Source organism: Oryctolagus cuniculus, chromosome 12, assembly GCF_964237555.1.
Source record: "Oryctolagus cuniculus chromosome 12, mOryCun1.1, whole genome shotgun sequence".
Classification (NCBI taxonomy): Eukaryota; Metazoa; Chordata; class Mammalia; order Lagomorpha; family Leporidae; genus Oryctolagus; species Oryctolagus cuniculus.
In genome coordinates, this window is record NC_091443.1 from 36,329,492 (window position 1) to 36,344,222 (window position 14,731).

The 14,731-nt window shown below is 36.7% G+C and overlaps 1 protein-coding gene across 25 annotated transcripts in view; it reads right to left on the reverse strand.

The window, feature by feature from the left end:
• MIA2 (MIA SH3 domain ER export factor 2) overlaps positions 1 to 14,731 on the reverse strand; it is a 116,881-nt gene that overhangs the window by 13,060 nt on the left and 89,090 nt on the right. For 16 of the 25 annotated variants that reach the window (XM_051822174.2, XM_017348272.3, XM_008269520.4 and 13 more), the window contains 3 exons: positions 13,886 to 13,968; positions 12,060 to 12,188; positions 7,948 to 8,106 (listed from right to left, as the gene is read on the reverse strand). In XM_051822174.2, coding sequence (XP_051678134.1) covers positions 7,948 to 8,106; positions 12,060 to 12,188; positions 13,886 to 13,968 — 371 coding nt within the window. Of the gene's footprint in view, positions 1 to 3,259; positions 3,603 to 7,947; positions 8,107 to 12,059; positions 12,189 to 13,885; positions 13,969 to 14,731 lie in introns of those variants that run through there. The other 9 variants (XM_008269522.4, XM_008269521.4, XM_070053727.1 and 6 more) reach the window with 3 other exon arrangements.

A 14,731-nucleotide genomic window follows, 5' to 3' on the forward strand; every position in this document is an offset into this window, starting at 1 on the left:
AAAGGCCAGAACTGCGCTCATCCAAAGCCAGGAGCCAGGTGCTTCCTCCTGGTCTCCCATGCGGGTGCAGGGCCCAAGCACCTGGGCCATCCTCCACTGCCCTCCCAGGCCACAGCAGAGAGCTGGACTGGAACAGGAGCAACCAGGACTAGAATCGGCTCCCATATGGGATGCCAGGGCTGCAGGTGGAGGATTAACCTAGTGAGCCACAGCGCCAGCCCCAATAGGCATTTTTCAAAAGAGGAAAATTCGAATGGCCAACAGACACATGAAAAATCTCAGGATCACTAGCCATCAGGGAAATGCAAATCAAAATCACAATGAGGTTTCCCCTTATCCCAGTTAAAATGCTCTCATACAGAAATCAACAAACAATAAATGCTGGCGAGGTATAGAGGAAAAAAAGTACCCTAATCCACTGTTGATAGCAATGTAAACTAGTACAGCCTCGGTGGAAGATAGTATGAAAATTCCTCAGAAATCTTAAAGAAGATCTACCATATGACCCAACAATCACACTCCTGGGAATTTACCCAAACAAAATAAAATCAGCATATGAAAGTTATCTGTACCCCGTGTTGTAGCTCAATTCACAATAGCTAAGATATGGAATCAACCCAGATGTCCATCAACCTATGAATGGATAAGAAAATGTTATATATATACACTATGGACTACCACCCAGCTGTAAAAAATAATGAAATCCTGTATTTCGCAAGAAAATGGAAGCAATCAGAAACCATTATACTTATTAGTGAAATAAACTAGTCCCAAAAAGACAAATATCATATGTTTTCTCTGATCTGTGGTAACTAATAGAGTACCAAAAAATCTAATGTTTATAAACAAAACAGACTTTTGAATCGGGAACAGTGTTTTTTTCTTAAGGAACTCTTAAGGAACAGTGTTTTTTTCTTCTTACTATTTGTCAAATTATTTACTTAGTGTAAGGTTAATCTGATATAATATAAACTGAAGGTAGATCACTGTAAAAATTAAAAGAAAAAATAAGAAAGGGGCCGGCGCCACGGCTCAATAGACTAATCCTCCGTCTGCAGCGCCAGCACACCGGTTCTAGTCCCGGTTGGGGCGCCGGATTCTGTCCGGGTTGCTCCTCTTCCAGTCCAGCTCTCTGCTGTGGCCCGGGAGGGCAGTGGAGGATGGCCCAAGTCCTTGGGCCCTGCACCCGCATGGGAGACCAGGAGAAGCACCTGGCTTCTGGCTTTGGATCAGCATGGTACACCGGCTGCAGCAGCCATTGGGGGGTGAACCAACTTGGAAAAGGAAGACCTTTCTGTCTCTCTCTCTCTCTCACTGTCCACTCTGTGTCAAAAAAAAAAAAAGAAAAAAAAAAGAAAAAAGGAAGTAGAATGGAGGGTGGGAAGTATCACTATACTCATAAATCTGTATATATGAAATATATGACATTTGTTTACCTTAAAAAATAATAATAAAAATATTTCAAAAAATTTAAACAGTCGTGGAAGTGGATGAATTGAGGAAACCTGAAAAATTTCCAATTCTTTCTTAATCAAATCTTAAGATATCATATCATCATTTTGCTTCTAAAATACATTGCCACAACATCAGCAATCTCAGAAATAAATCTACTTATTAGAAGCCCACTGTTTCAAGAATCATGTGCCCATATTGTCCTCCACTGGTAAAAGTAATTTACTCCTTAGATATATCAGGGCCTACTGTTTGCCAGGAACTAGCAATAACAACGTTAGTCTCCATATAATCTATGCCCTTATAGTCTAACAGTTAAAGAAATACAATGGGATTAATGTCTTAATAAAATACAAGACAAATAATATAAATGACAGTCTATCTAATTCTGATTGGGCATTTTGATGATATTGATTCTTCCAATCCATGAACATGGCAGATTTTTCCATTTTTTTGTGTGTGTCTTCTTCTATTTCTTTCTTTAATGTTTTGTAATTTTCATCATAGAGATCTTTGACATCCTTGGTTAAATTTATCCCAACGTACTTGATTGCTTTTGTGGCTATTGTGAATGGGTTAGATCTTAGAAGTTCTTCCTCAGCCATGGCATTGTCTGTGTATACAAAGGCTGTTGATTTCTGAGCACTGACTTTGTATCCTGCTACTTTATCAAACTCTTCTGTGAGTTCCAATAGTCTCTTGGAGGAATGTTTTGGATCCCCTATATACAGGATCATGTCATCTGCAAATAGGGACAGATTGACTTCCTCCCTTCCCATTTGTATCCCTTTAATTTCTTTTTCTTTTTAATTTCTTTTTCTGATGGCTCTGGCTAAAACTTCTAGGACTATATTGAATAGCAATGGTGAGAGTGGGCATCCCTGTCTGGTGCCAGTTTTCAATGGAAATGCCTCCAACTTTTCCCCATTCAGTATGATGCTGGCCATGGGTTTATCAAAAATTGCCTTAATTGTGTTGAGGAATGTTCCTTCTAACCCCAATTTGCTTAGAGTTTTCATCATGAAAGGGTGTTGTATTTTGTCAAACGCTTTCTCTGCATCTATTGAGATAATCATATAGTTTTTGTTTCTCAATTTGTTAATGTGGTGTATCACATTGATTGATTTTCAAATACTGAACCATCCCTGCATACCAGGGATAAATCCCACTTGGTCTGGGTGAATGATCTTTTTGATGTGTAGTTGGATTCGGTTTGCCAGGATTTTGTTGAGTATTTTTGCATCTATGTTCATCAGGGAGATAGGTCTATAGTTTTCTTTCTCTGTTGTGTCTTTTCCAGGCTTAGGAATTAAGGTGATATTGGCTTCGTAGAGAGTTTGGGAGGATTCCCTCCCTTTCAATTGTTTTGAATAATCTAAGAAGAACTGGGGTTAGTTGTTCTTTAAATGTCTGGTAGAATTCAGCAGTGAAGCCATCTGGTCCTGGGATCTTCTTTTTCTGTAGTGCGTCTATTACTGACTCAATTTCTTCCATGGTTATGGGTCTGCTTAGGTTTTCTATATCTTCACGGCTCAGTTTAGGAAGGTTGTATGTGTCTAGGAATCTATCCATTTCTTCCAGGTTCCCCAATTTGTTAGCATACATCTCTTTGTAATGGTTTCTGATGATTCTTTTTATTTCTGAGGTGTCTGTTGTTACATTTCCATTACCATCTTTAATTTTACAGATTTGGGTCTTCTCTCTCCTTTTTTTGGTTAGTTGGGCCAATGGTGTGTCTATTTTGTTCATTTTTTCAAAGACCAGCTCTTGGTTTTATTGATCTTTTGTATTGTTATTTTGGTTTCAATTCTGTTTATTTCTTCTCTAATCTTTAGCATTTCTTTTCTTCTGCTGGGTTTGAATTTGATTTGCTGCTGTTTTTCTAAATCCTTTAGGTGCATGGAGAGGTCATTTGTTTGATTCTTTTCCAGTTTCTTGATGTAGCCACCAACTGCTATAAACTTTCCTCTTAGCACTGCTTTTGCTGTATCCCACAAGTTTTGATAGGTTGTGTTGTCATTTTCATTTGTTTCTAGAAATCTTTTGATTTCTTCTATGAACCATTGTTCATCAAAATGTCCATTCTCCCAAAAGCAATTTACAGGTTCAATGCAATACCAATCAAAATACCAAAGTCATTCTTCACAGACCTAGAAAAAATGATGCTGAAATTCATATGGAGAAACAGGAGACCGCGAATAGCTAAAGCAATCCTTTACAATAAAAACAAAACCGGAGGCATCACAATTCCAGACTTCAAGATACACTACAGGGCAGTTATAATTAAAACAGCCTGGTACTGGTACAAAAACAGATGGATAGAACAATGGAACAGAACAGAAACCAGAAATCAATCCAAAGATCTACAGCCAACTCATCTTTGACAAAAGAGCTAAAACCAACCCCTGGAACAGGGACAGCCTCTTCAACAAATGGTGCTGGGAAAACTGGATTCCACACGTCAAAGTATGAAACAAGACCCCTATCTTACACCATATACAAAAATCCACTCAACATGGATCAAAGATCTAGATATACGCCACAACACCATAAAATTAATTGAGAGCATAGGGAAAACCCTTCAAGACATTGGAACAGGCAAAGAATTCCTGGAGAAGATCCTAGAGGCATGGGTAGTCAAGCTAAAATAAACAAATGGGATTGCCTAAATTGAGAAGTTTCTTTACAGCAAAAGAAATAGTCAGGAAACTGAAGAGGCAACCAACAGAATGGGAGAAACTATTTGCAAACTACACAACTGATAAATGATTAACAACTAGAATCTATAAAATGATCAAGACACTCCACAGCAACAAAACAAACAACCAATAAAAAGATGGGCAAAGGACCTTAACAGGCATTTTTCAAAAGAGGAAATCCAAAGGGCCAACATGAAAAACTGCTCAGGATCCCTAGCCATCAGGGAAATGCAAATCAAAACCACAATGAGGTTTCACCTCACCCCAGTTAGAATGACTTACATACAGAAATCAACTAACAACAGATGCTGGCGAGGATGTGGGGAAAAAGGCTCACTAATCCACTGTTGGTGGGAATGCAAACTGGTAAAGCCACTATGGAAGACAGTTTGGAGAGTCCTCAGAAACCTGAATATAGCCCTAACACATGACCCAGCCATCCACTCCTTGGAATTTACCCAAAGGGAATTAAACTGGAAAAAAAAAAGGGCTGTCTGCACCTCAATGTTTATTGCAGCTCAATTCACAATAGCTAAGACACGGAATCAACCTAAATGCCTATCAACAGATGACTGGATAAAAAAATTATGGGATATGTACTCGATAGAATACTATACAGCAGTAAAAAAAAATGAAATCTGGTCATTTGCAACAAAATGGAGGAATCTGGAAAATATCATACTGAGTGAATTAAGGCAGTCCAAAAGGGACAAATATTATATGTTCTCCCTGATCAATGACAACTAACTGAGCACCTAAAATGAAACCCGTTGAAGTGAAATGGACACTGTGGGAAACAATGAGTAGATCAGCACTTGTCCTGACTGTTGAGGAACAACTTACTATTTTATTCCTTTTAGTATTTTGTTGTTGTTGTTGTTGTTTTGTTCTACTTAATACCATTGGTTGAACTCTGTAATTAATACACAAATATTCTTAGGCATTTAAAATTAACTGAAAAGTGATCTTTGTTAAATATAAGAGTGGGAATGAGAGAGGGAGGAGATATACAGTTTGGCACATGCTCACTCGGACTTACCTCCAATAGTAGAACTAGAAATGTGCCCGGGGATTCCAATTCAATCCCATCAAGGAGGCATGTACCAATGCCATCTCACTTGTTAAAGTGATCAGTTTAAGTACATAACTGATCAAAAAGATAGGTTAAGTGTCAAAGAGATTTCACAAATAAGACCAGTGTCTGCAAATAATGAAGGATAGAATTAAAAGGGAGAGAGTGATCCTATGGGGTAAGCAGGATACACAGCAGACTCATAGAATAGCAAATGCCCTAAACAGCACTCGGGCCTCAGAATCAACCCTTGGAGCATTCAGATTTGATTAAAAGGCCCATGATAGTCTCACAGACATGGAAAGCCAAGACACTGTGGCAAAAATGACCTGAATGAGATCCCAGCAGAAAGAACGGGCCATCAAACAAGGAGGCACCTTTCTCTGAAGGGAGGAAGGAACCTCCGCTGTGATATGGCCTTGACTAAATAAGATCAGAGTTGGTGAACTCAGGAGGCTTCCATAGCCTTGATAGCTCAGGGCAAGAGCCTCAAGTGATTACTGACATCATAAATAAGAGTGTCAATTGTTAAATCAACAATGGGAGTCACTGTGCACCTGCTCCCCACATAGGATCTCTGTGTTGTACTATGAGAATTAATGGTAAAACTACTAGTCGAACAGTACTCTATATCTTGTGCATTGTGTGGGTGCAGTCTGTTGAAATCTTTACTTAGTATATACTAAGTTGATCATTTGTATATAAAGATAATTGAAAATGAATCTTGATGAAGAGTGGGATGGGAGAGGGAGTGGGAGATGGGATGGTTGCAGGTGGGAGGGAGGTTATGGGGGGAAAAGCCACTATAATCCAAAAGTTGTACTTTGTAAATTTATATTTATTAAATTTAAAAATTTTTTAGGCCGGCGCCGCGGCTCACTAGGCTAATCCTCCGCCTAGCGGCGCCGGCACACCGGGTTCTAGTCCCGGTCGGGGCGCCGGATTCTGTCCCGGTTGCCCCTCTTCCAGGCCAGCCCTCTGCTGTGGCCAGGGAGTGCAGTGGAGGATGGCCCAGGTGCTTGGGCCCTGCACCCCATGGGAGACCAGGAAAAGCACCTGGATCCTGGCTCCTGCCATCGGATCAGCGCGGTGCGCCGGCCGCAGCGCGCCAGCCGTGGCGGCCATTGGAGGGTGAACCAACGGCAAAGGAAGACCTTTCTCTCTGTCTCTCTCTCTCACTGTCCACTCTGCCTGTCAAAAAAAAAAAAAAAAAAAAAAAAAAAAAAAATTTTTTAAAAATTCTGATTGGGAGAGTCAGAAATGGTGTCACAGAGGCAGCAAAGTTTATCCTGAAAAAGTTAAGTAACAATGACCAATTAATATACAAGGGCATTCTAGTCAAACACATATATATACACACATATATTATAAACATACACACACACATATATATAAACATACACATGGATAGACATACATGCACAAGAACACAAAATAAGGTAAAGCTGTATGGAAGGCATTTATCAAATTAAAGACTGAAATATAGAAAATAAAGGCATGGATGGTTCCTCTTTGTTCCTTTCCTACTTTTGTTTTCCACCACCCTCATAGGAGAAGAGATTATTAAGAAAGAAAGGAGGAGGAAAAGAATTGGAGAAAAAAATGAGTGAGCAATAGGAATAATAGGAATAGGAATATTTTATGAAGCAATTTCATAAAATTAGAATTGTACTGGATAAACAGCTAGTTACAATAACTTCTCTTAAAAACAACAGGGTAACAGAGTTTAAAAATAAAAATATGAGAGCTGGTGTTGTGGCACAGCAGGTTAAGCTGCTGCTTCCAAAGCTGGCATCCCATATAGAAGCCAGCTGGAATCATGGCTGCTCCACTTCCAATCTAGGTCGTGCTAATGAGTCTGGAAAAGCAGCAGAAGATGGCCCAAGTGCTTGGGCCCCTGCCACCCATGTGGGAGACCCAGAAAAAGCTCCTGGCCATTGTGGCCATTTGGAGAGTTAACCAGCAGATGGAAGATCTCTCTCTCTCTCCCTTTCTGTCTCTGTTAACTTTGCCTTTCAAATAAATAAAATAACAAAAAACAATGGATATCCTATCACTCAATGATTCCATTTCCAGGACTCTTCTCTAAGTAACAAAACAGTGCAAAAACAGTGTTGACTGCAGCATTGTTACTGATGGTGAAACACTCGAAATGTCCACCAATAGGGACTGGATAAATACACTGTGGTTTAATCTGTACACTAAAATACTATACAACAATTAAAGCAATAAGCTTATATATATTAACATGCAAAGAATTCAAGAACATAATCCTGATAAAGGAAGTTGATCAAAGACACTTTTTAAAAAATCATATATTGCCCATCATTTTACACACACTAAACTCAAGAGTAGTCACCTCCAGGAAAGGAAGTAATGAGCCTGGGAAAACAAATGCAGTGACTTCAACTCATCTATAGGACATGCTGTTTCTTTTCATGCTTTACACACATACACACACCTGAATCAAATATTACATGTAAATTCTCAGAGATGATGTACAGGATTTTATTACATCTTCTCACTTTGTGACCCCCAGCAAGTTATCTGACCTTCACCTTGCTTTTGTTACATCATCTATAAAATGGGAGTAACAAAATAGCATTCTTAACAGGTTAGGAGTATTAAAAAAAGGTACTTAACATAGTTTCTGGCTCAAAGTAAGCACCCAAAAGTAACTGTAATGACAGACTAATTTATTATTGTGATTCTAAAACTACATACCTGGTGGAGGGATCATCATCCTCCGGTCCTGTTCCCAGGGAGGTGACAGAGACCCAGTGTCAGAAGGTGCTCTGTGAGGATCAGGGAACCTGTCACAGCTTGATTCTCCTCTCTCATTGGTAACCAGAGGGTCCAGAGGATTCTCTGGGCCTCTTGAGCCTAAATAAAGGGAAAACACACAATTTGTTTAATCTCAAAAAATTTTATAAGGCCTGTCATCAAATAAAATCTAGACACTATTTAAAGAGTGAAACCAAATGGATTCCAATAAAGTTTCCAGTTAAAACACAGACTATAATTCAACCCTACCACAGCCATTTCTAGGACAAGAGAAAAATAACATTGCCATGTATATAAACCCTGGCCTTTTAAAATTCATTTTAGAAATGAATTTCACATCATTTCATCATCATTTCACACATAAAGTCAGTGGAAAAATCATTCATTATAAATACCACATCTGAAAAATACGGGTGTAGGAAGTAAAATGCAAAGTAAAGATGTAACAAGGTAATTATAAAATGAGGGTTTCACTGCTTTAACTAATGTATCAGTCTTCAAGATGAGCATGATTCCTTTAAAATAATCATCTTAGGAGCAATCTATCTATTTTAATAACTACACTACTACTCAAAGTACCATTTAGAACAACTCTTTTGGAATGTATTCAGATTAACAGTTTGCAAAAAATTCCATCTTAAATTTGTAACATGACTCACTACTTCTGCCCAAAAAATGATTTTAAGCAGGCTGGCTAGAAACTATACCTATCAGATAAATATGGCTTTGAATAGTTTTTAGTAATTTCTAAATATCAAATTCACATTCAAAAAGAGAACTCACAAGTTCTTAAATAAGAACTTCAAAAACAATAGCACGGTTGAAATAAACACTTTAAAGATAACATTCATTTGGGTAAAAAAAAAATCTGGTATGATTACATTTACAATTGGGGGAATCATTTTAAACTTCCCTTCTTAAGATCATAGAAAGGACAGCATTTAAATTTAAAGTACATATTAAAAAATAAAAATAACAGTAAAATAAATCCATATTCAAGTAAAATGTAAAGAATATAAAAATATTTTCTATAATTCAATAGCAGAATATATTAAACTTCATTTGTCTGTCAAATTATATTGTCCTCAAAATTATATAGCCCAGGCCAACCCTCTGGCATAACAGGTAAAGAAAGCCGCCACTGGCATCCTACATGGGTGCCAGTTTGAGTCTTGGCTGTTCTACTTCGATCCAGCTCCCTGCTAATGTGCCTGGGAAAGCAGCATAAGATAACCCAAGTGATTGGGCCCCAGCACCCACATGGGAGACCTGGAAGAAGCTCCTGGCTCCTGGCTTTGGATGGGCCCGCTGCCAGCCACTGCGGCCATTTGGGGAGTGAAACAGTAGATGAGGCCGGCGCCGTGGCTCACTAGGCTAATCCTCTGCCTTGCGGCGCTGGCACACCGGGTTCTAGTCCCGGTCGGGGCGCCAGATTCTGTCCCGGTTGCCCCTCTTCCAGGCCAGCTCTCTGCTGTGGCCAGGGAGTGCAGTGGAGGAGCCCTGCACCCCATGGGAGACCAGGAGAAGCACCTGGCTCCTGCCATCGGATCAGCGCGGTGCGCCAGCTGCAGCGGCCATTGGAGGGTGAACCAACGGCAAAGGAAGACCTTTCTCTCTGTCTCTCTCTCTCACTGTCCACTCTGCCTGTCAAAAAAAAAAAAAAAAAAAAAACAGTAGATGAAAGAGCTCGCTCTCTCGCTCTCTCTCTTTCTGCCTTTTAAATAAGTAAATAAATCTTTTAAAAACATTTTAATACCCAAAAAACAAGTTTTATTCTTTTCAATGAACAGCTTTAAAATTTTTTTCAACGGAAGTCTCACATTGTTTCCTCTATTTCAGCACCTAAGAGATCAAATTAATTTGCCCTTTTCTTGGTTAACTTGTACAAAACAGTATAAGCATCCTTTTTTTTTTTTAACATGTGGTAATCTTTTTAAAGAAATTTCCATATACTCCCTTTCATAAAGTCAGGGATGTCAACCTTGTCCTATGGCAGTATTCTCTATTAAATTGCCCAAATATCTCTTCCTAAATTGTTCATTTTTCTAATTAGCTCATTAGAAGAACAAAACTGGGAAAGCTGAAAATGTGCAAGAGTCCATTATTCTGAGTTCACCTGGAGTGAAGCACAGAGTTTTAAAGGAGAGACTCAAAGGATTTCTCCTGATCGCTTACTCAGAGCACCAACTGACTACAAGGTGAAAATTGCAAGCCTGAAGATGCTAACAGTTAACATTTTTCATTCAAATCAAAAGTTACACACAGTTTACTCTAAAAAGAAATTGCTTTCCTTATACTCAATCTTAACCTATGATGGTATTTCAAACATTTCATGGAAAAATGAAAAAATTTTAAATGCATGATTTCTTCGTAACATGTATGTCCCGTTAACATTTTGAAGACTCTGAGGATCTCATATAAACTTTCATATTTAAAAATAATAAAAAGAAGCAAAAGGAAGAGCATTCTTCATCCTTCTTTGGCAGATCATACAAACTTTCAAAAGCTAAAACAACCCTTTTAAGACCTACTGAAAACTTACCTAGAACTTCTGTAATGTTTTATCAAATAGTAAAACACCTTTGCAAATAATCTAAACACACTTTGTCTTGAAAGCAATTAAATAGGAGAAGAAAGTTAAAAATTTAAATAGGAGAGGAGAAATCAAAGGTAATTTTTACTCTTATTCCAAATATTGAATTGACTACAAGCAATCCTTGACTTATATAATTCAACTTCCAATGATTCATATTTGCAGTTTAGCCAATTATATCCTAATGTAAAGGGCACTATTTTTCAAGACTGCTAGTTGCTACCATTTGTGCTATATGAAGTTAACATAGTATTCATCAGCATTCTTTTTTAAGTGAAATGGTCTTGGACTATGGACCCTACGTGCAGGCAGACTGCAAGGTGGGAAGGACCGGTTCTATGTGGAGCAAACTGAGGACGGATAAAGATGATATAAACAGAAAATGGGAAAAGGGAGAACATCTCAAGACCATAAAGTACAAAACTGATTTTCACATATTCTTATAAAGCAGTTCCAAAGGAGGAGATGCAAAAATATTTAGAATGGCAGCTTCAACAGGTACATTCAAAGACTCCCAAGAAGAATCTTAAGACGAGTAACATCAATTTGAGTGTATGAGTTTTGGTATGATGGATTTAGCTTGGTGCTTTTATTTTCTCCCATTACTTCATGTTCCTACCTCAGATTTAATCTGCTAAAAGCACTGAATAAAAGAGTGGAGACATTTCAATGGTGAAGAATGCCATCACTTCTTGTATAACATAGACTTGGGTCTGAAAATCTAAGACTTAGATTTCGAAATAAATCTGCAACTTTGCATTTTCTCACATATCAAAGAAAAACTTTACAGCCACTGAACAAGTGAAGAAAGTATGGTACAAAATCAAAAGAAGAAAACTCCAGGCACAAAGTTTTCAAAGGCAGTAGAGCCTATGTAACAACAGCATGATGCTGCAAAGGAAATGCAGAAAAACAAAATCTACTGCTTAAGCTTCAGGTAGTTATAGAAATTTGAGCAAACAATTATGGGTTGGTTTTCAAAGTATTAAATGATTTAGGTCCCAAAACTCTGCCTCCTTAATTCCTTTACTCTTAAAAAAGTTCTTTCACTTTCTGCTTTTCTACAAAAAGTCATAACTGCAATGTGAACAAAGATTTTTAAAATTCTATATCCTAATAATGGCTCATCAAAAAACAATTTTGCTAGATTATTCTGTTATCATATGTTATGTATTCTTCTAACGTTTTATATTATGTAGTGTAATACAATGCTTTTAAAAAGCAAAAAATTGGTCCAAAAATATATACATTAAGTCTTTGATCAAAATGTAATGTAGTATAATCTCTAAGAGAAATATATATACACTTGATGTCATAGAGCTCCTTTTCCACAAGTAACTTGCAATAAGTACAAGGAATGCCTGTATTTTCCAAATGTTTATTTTATAGATCATTTTAAAGTTGAGATGAAAAGATAAAGGAAGAAATTTAGAATAATAAAGATGTTTAAACAATATACCTCTTCCTCCTCCCCCTGGAAGCAAAGGTGAGAGTCTGAGTGGACCCTCCAACAAAGTTGGAGGGGAGAGAAAAGCTCTCGTTTCGGATGAAGGCCGACCCAATGGTGAGGGACCATAAGGGGAATGCTCTGGAATAATTAAAACAGCATATTTAATTTCATAGTTCCATTTAGCTACACTAGAAAGTTAGAATCCCATTTCAACAATTACCATCAGGTCATCCTGCTGACTTAAATAAGTTCAATCCAGGCTCTGACCACTAATTATATCTTTGTTTTGCTATTTTTGCTATTATAGAAGTAAATATGGAGCCTGGTGGATTTTTTGTTTTCTTTTTAATTTTTTAATAATATAAAGAGAAAAGATTTTATGTATTCCATAGGTACAGTTTCAAGAAGACAACCACATTTTCCTGAGCCTGGTGTTTTTAACGTGTGTCTACCAAATAGAAATTTTGGTTAATAAAAACTTTATTTGCTTAATCTTAGTAATTAGTATATTTAAGTAATCAGACAGATTAAGCAAAGATATTCTTGATATATTTTGGAGTTACAGAAAGATTCAGAAGGCATGAAGTTTGTTTGGTTTTGTTTTGTTTTTAATGGCAATATGCTTCCAGATATTTCAGCTGATGAGGGTTGCAACATGGGTCAGATATACTGTGTTATTTGAGTAAAACTCAGATTTTGAATACTAGAAAAATGCAAAAAATATTCTAAAGCATCAGAAATTACTTTTGATTCATGAGTGAATAGTCAGTTCATATATACTAATTCATCAATTTATCTGCAATACAACCAAGAGCTCTATCATTTTACAAATTACTCCCAAACAATGGTTATCCTTCTAAAGTTCAAAAACTAACAACAAAAATCAAACAAACTTAAATACCACCAAAATAACAGTTTAAACATATTAAATTTTACTGTATGTGGCTGATATAATATCCAAATCTGTTACAACAGAAAATCAAAATATTGTTTATCCTCCCTATGACTTTTGCAATAGGTTCAGATAAAAATTTCTTATTGTACAGTTTCCCATTTCAACTTTGTTACTACTTCAAATTTGTAGTAATCTGATGATTTTAAAATGTAGACACATACTAATTTTAATGAATCTTAACTCCCAAAAGTGGTTTTTATTATAAGTTTCTTAAAAGGTTATTAAAATGGGATTCTACCTAAATATCAATTTATTTTCACTGCCTCGGAAATGCAGCTCTATTTCAACCCAAAATTATTTGGAAAAAATTTATTTTTTAAAAAGTTTGAGATCATTAAAGATGCTAACTCAATAATGAATGGACAAGAAATATAAAATATATCTTATAAGAATGTTATTCCCTTGGATGTAATTAAAGCAATCAAAACTCAGATTTTTTTGTCACCTTTTAAATAATTAAAAACCAACTGTTTTAATTCTCATTTTTATAATTCAAGCAAATTTCAAAATATAGTTAATAAACAATCTAATGCTATTTCATTTAAGTACTCCTTGTTCATTCATTTTCTCAAAAAAAAATAATTAGTCCTTTACTAATATGCCAAGTGCTTGGCTTTTAAAGGAAGTCAAGATACTAAACATTTATTACCTTACAAAATCCCACTGAGAAAGGAAGGCAGCAATAATTTTCATTATTGCTAAGGAAACAAAACCCAAAGGACTTTGTAGGAGAGCTGAGAACAGAATCTTTCTTGGCTGCAAAATCTAAAATATTTCTAAATAACTGTGTTAATTTATACTAATATAAATTGTATGTGCAGTATATATAGATAAAGTTATAATATGTATTTTAAATGAGGGGTTAAGAAAAACAGACTACCTCTGCCAAAGGCTGTATTTGGAACATCAAGTGCATAAGGATCTTTTTCTAAAAGTTCAAATTTAAACTCTGTGTCAGTTAATCTGCAAATAAAGAACAAACATCTCTAAGTTACTTGTCCAAGAGAAACCACCCACATTTCAAGAAAAATGCCACTGGTATAAACAAGCTACTCTCACTATCTCAACATCTTCATGGAAGAAACAGATCTAGAAGTACTCTGATCAAAACACCTTTCTGTATCTCCCACTACTTATTCTGGGGTTGCCAATTTCTTGCTGCCTAGGGAGAGTGATGTTCTCTTGAAGCTGGAATTGCTATGTTTCTTCTTCAAACCGAAACTACCTTGAGTCCTAAACCACAAAAGCCTAATCATTGAAATGGAAGAGCACGGCAGTGTCAACCTGTTCAAGTCCCTCATCTTGACATCGGGTTTAAATGATTTGTTAAAAAATGACAAGTGCCAAGATCAAAACACAAGGTTCATGGTTCTGAGAAATGTAGGCTTTTCATCATAATGAGACCCAACTGATTTCAATTACAATATAAAAGCAGAAATTATATTAACTCATCCTACTATTTTACTACTAAACTTATCTTTAAAATGTGACATTGTAAAAGAATCTTATTTCTAGTTCTTGATCATCTGACCTGAAATAGAACATTTAATCAGCTGATTTTGATTTCTTAGAGTAAAAAAGACTAGCAAGAGGACTTAAACTAATATTGAATAATGCCAACAGCACATTCTGGCAAGAAATCAAAGCAATCTGGCAAGACTACGCCCATTCTCACAATTACTGTCCCCTTCTACTGTACACTGCAGACTTCTATTCTCCCTTTCAC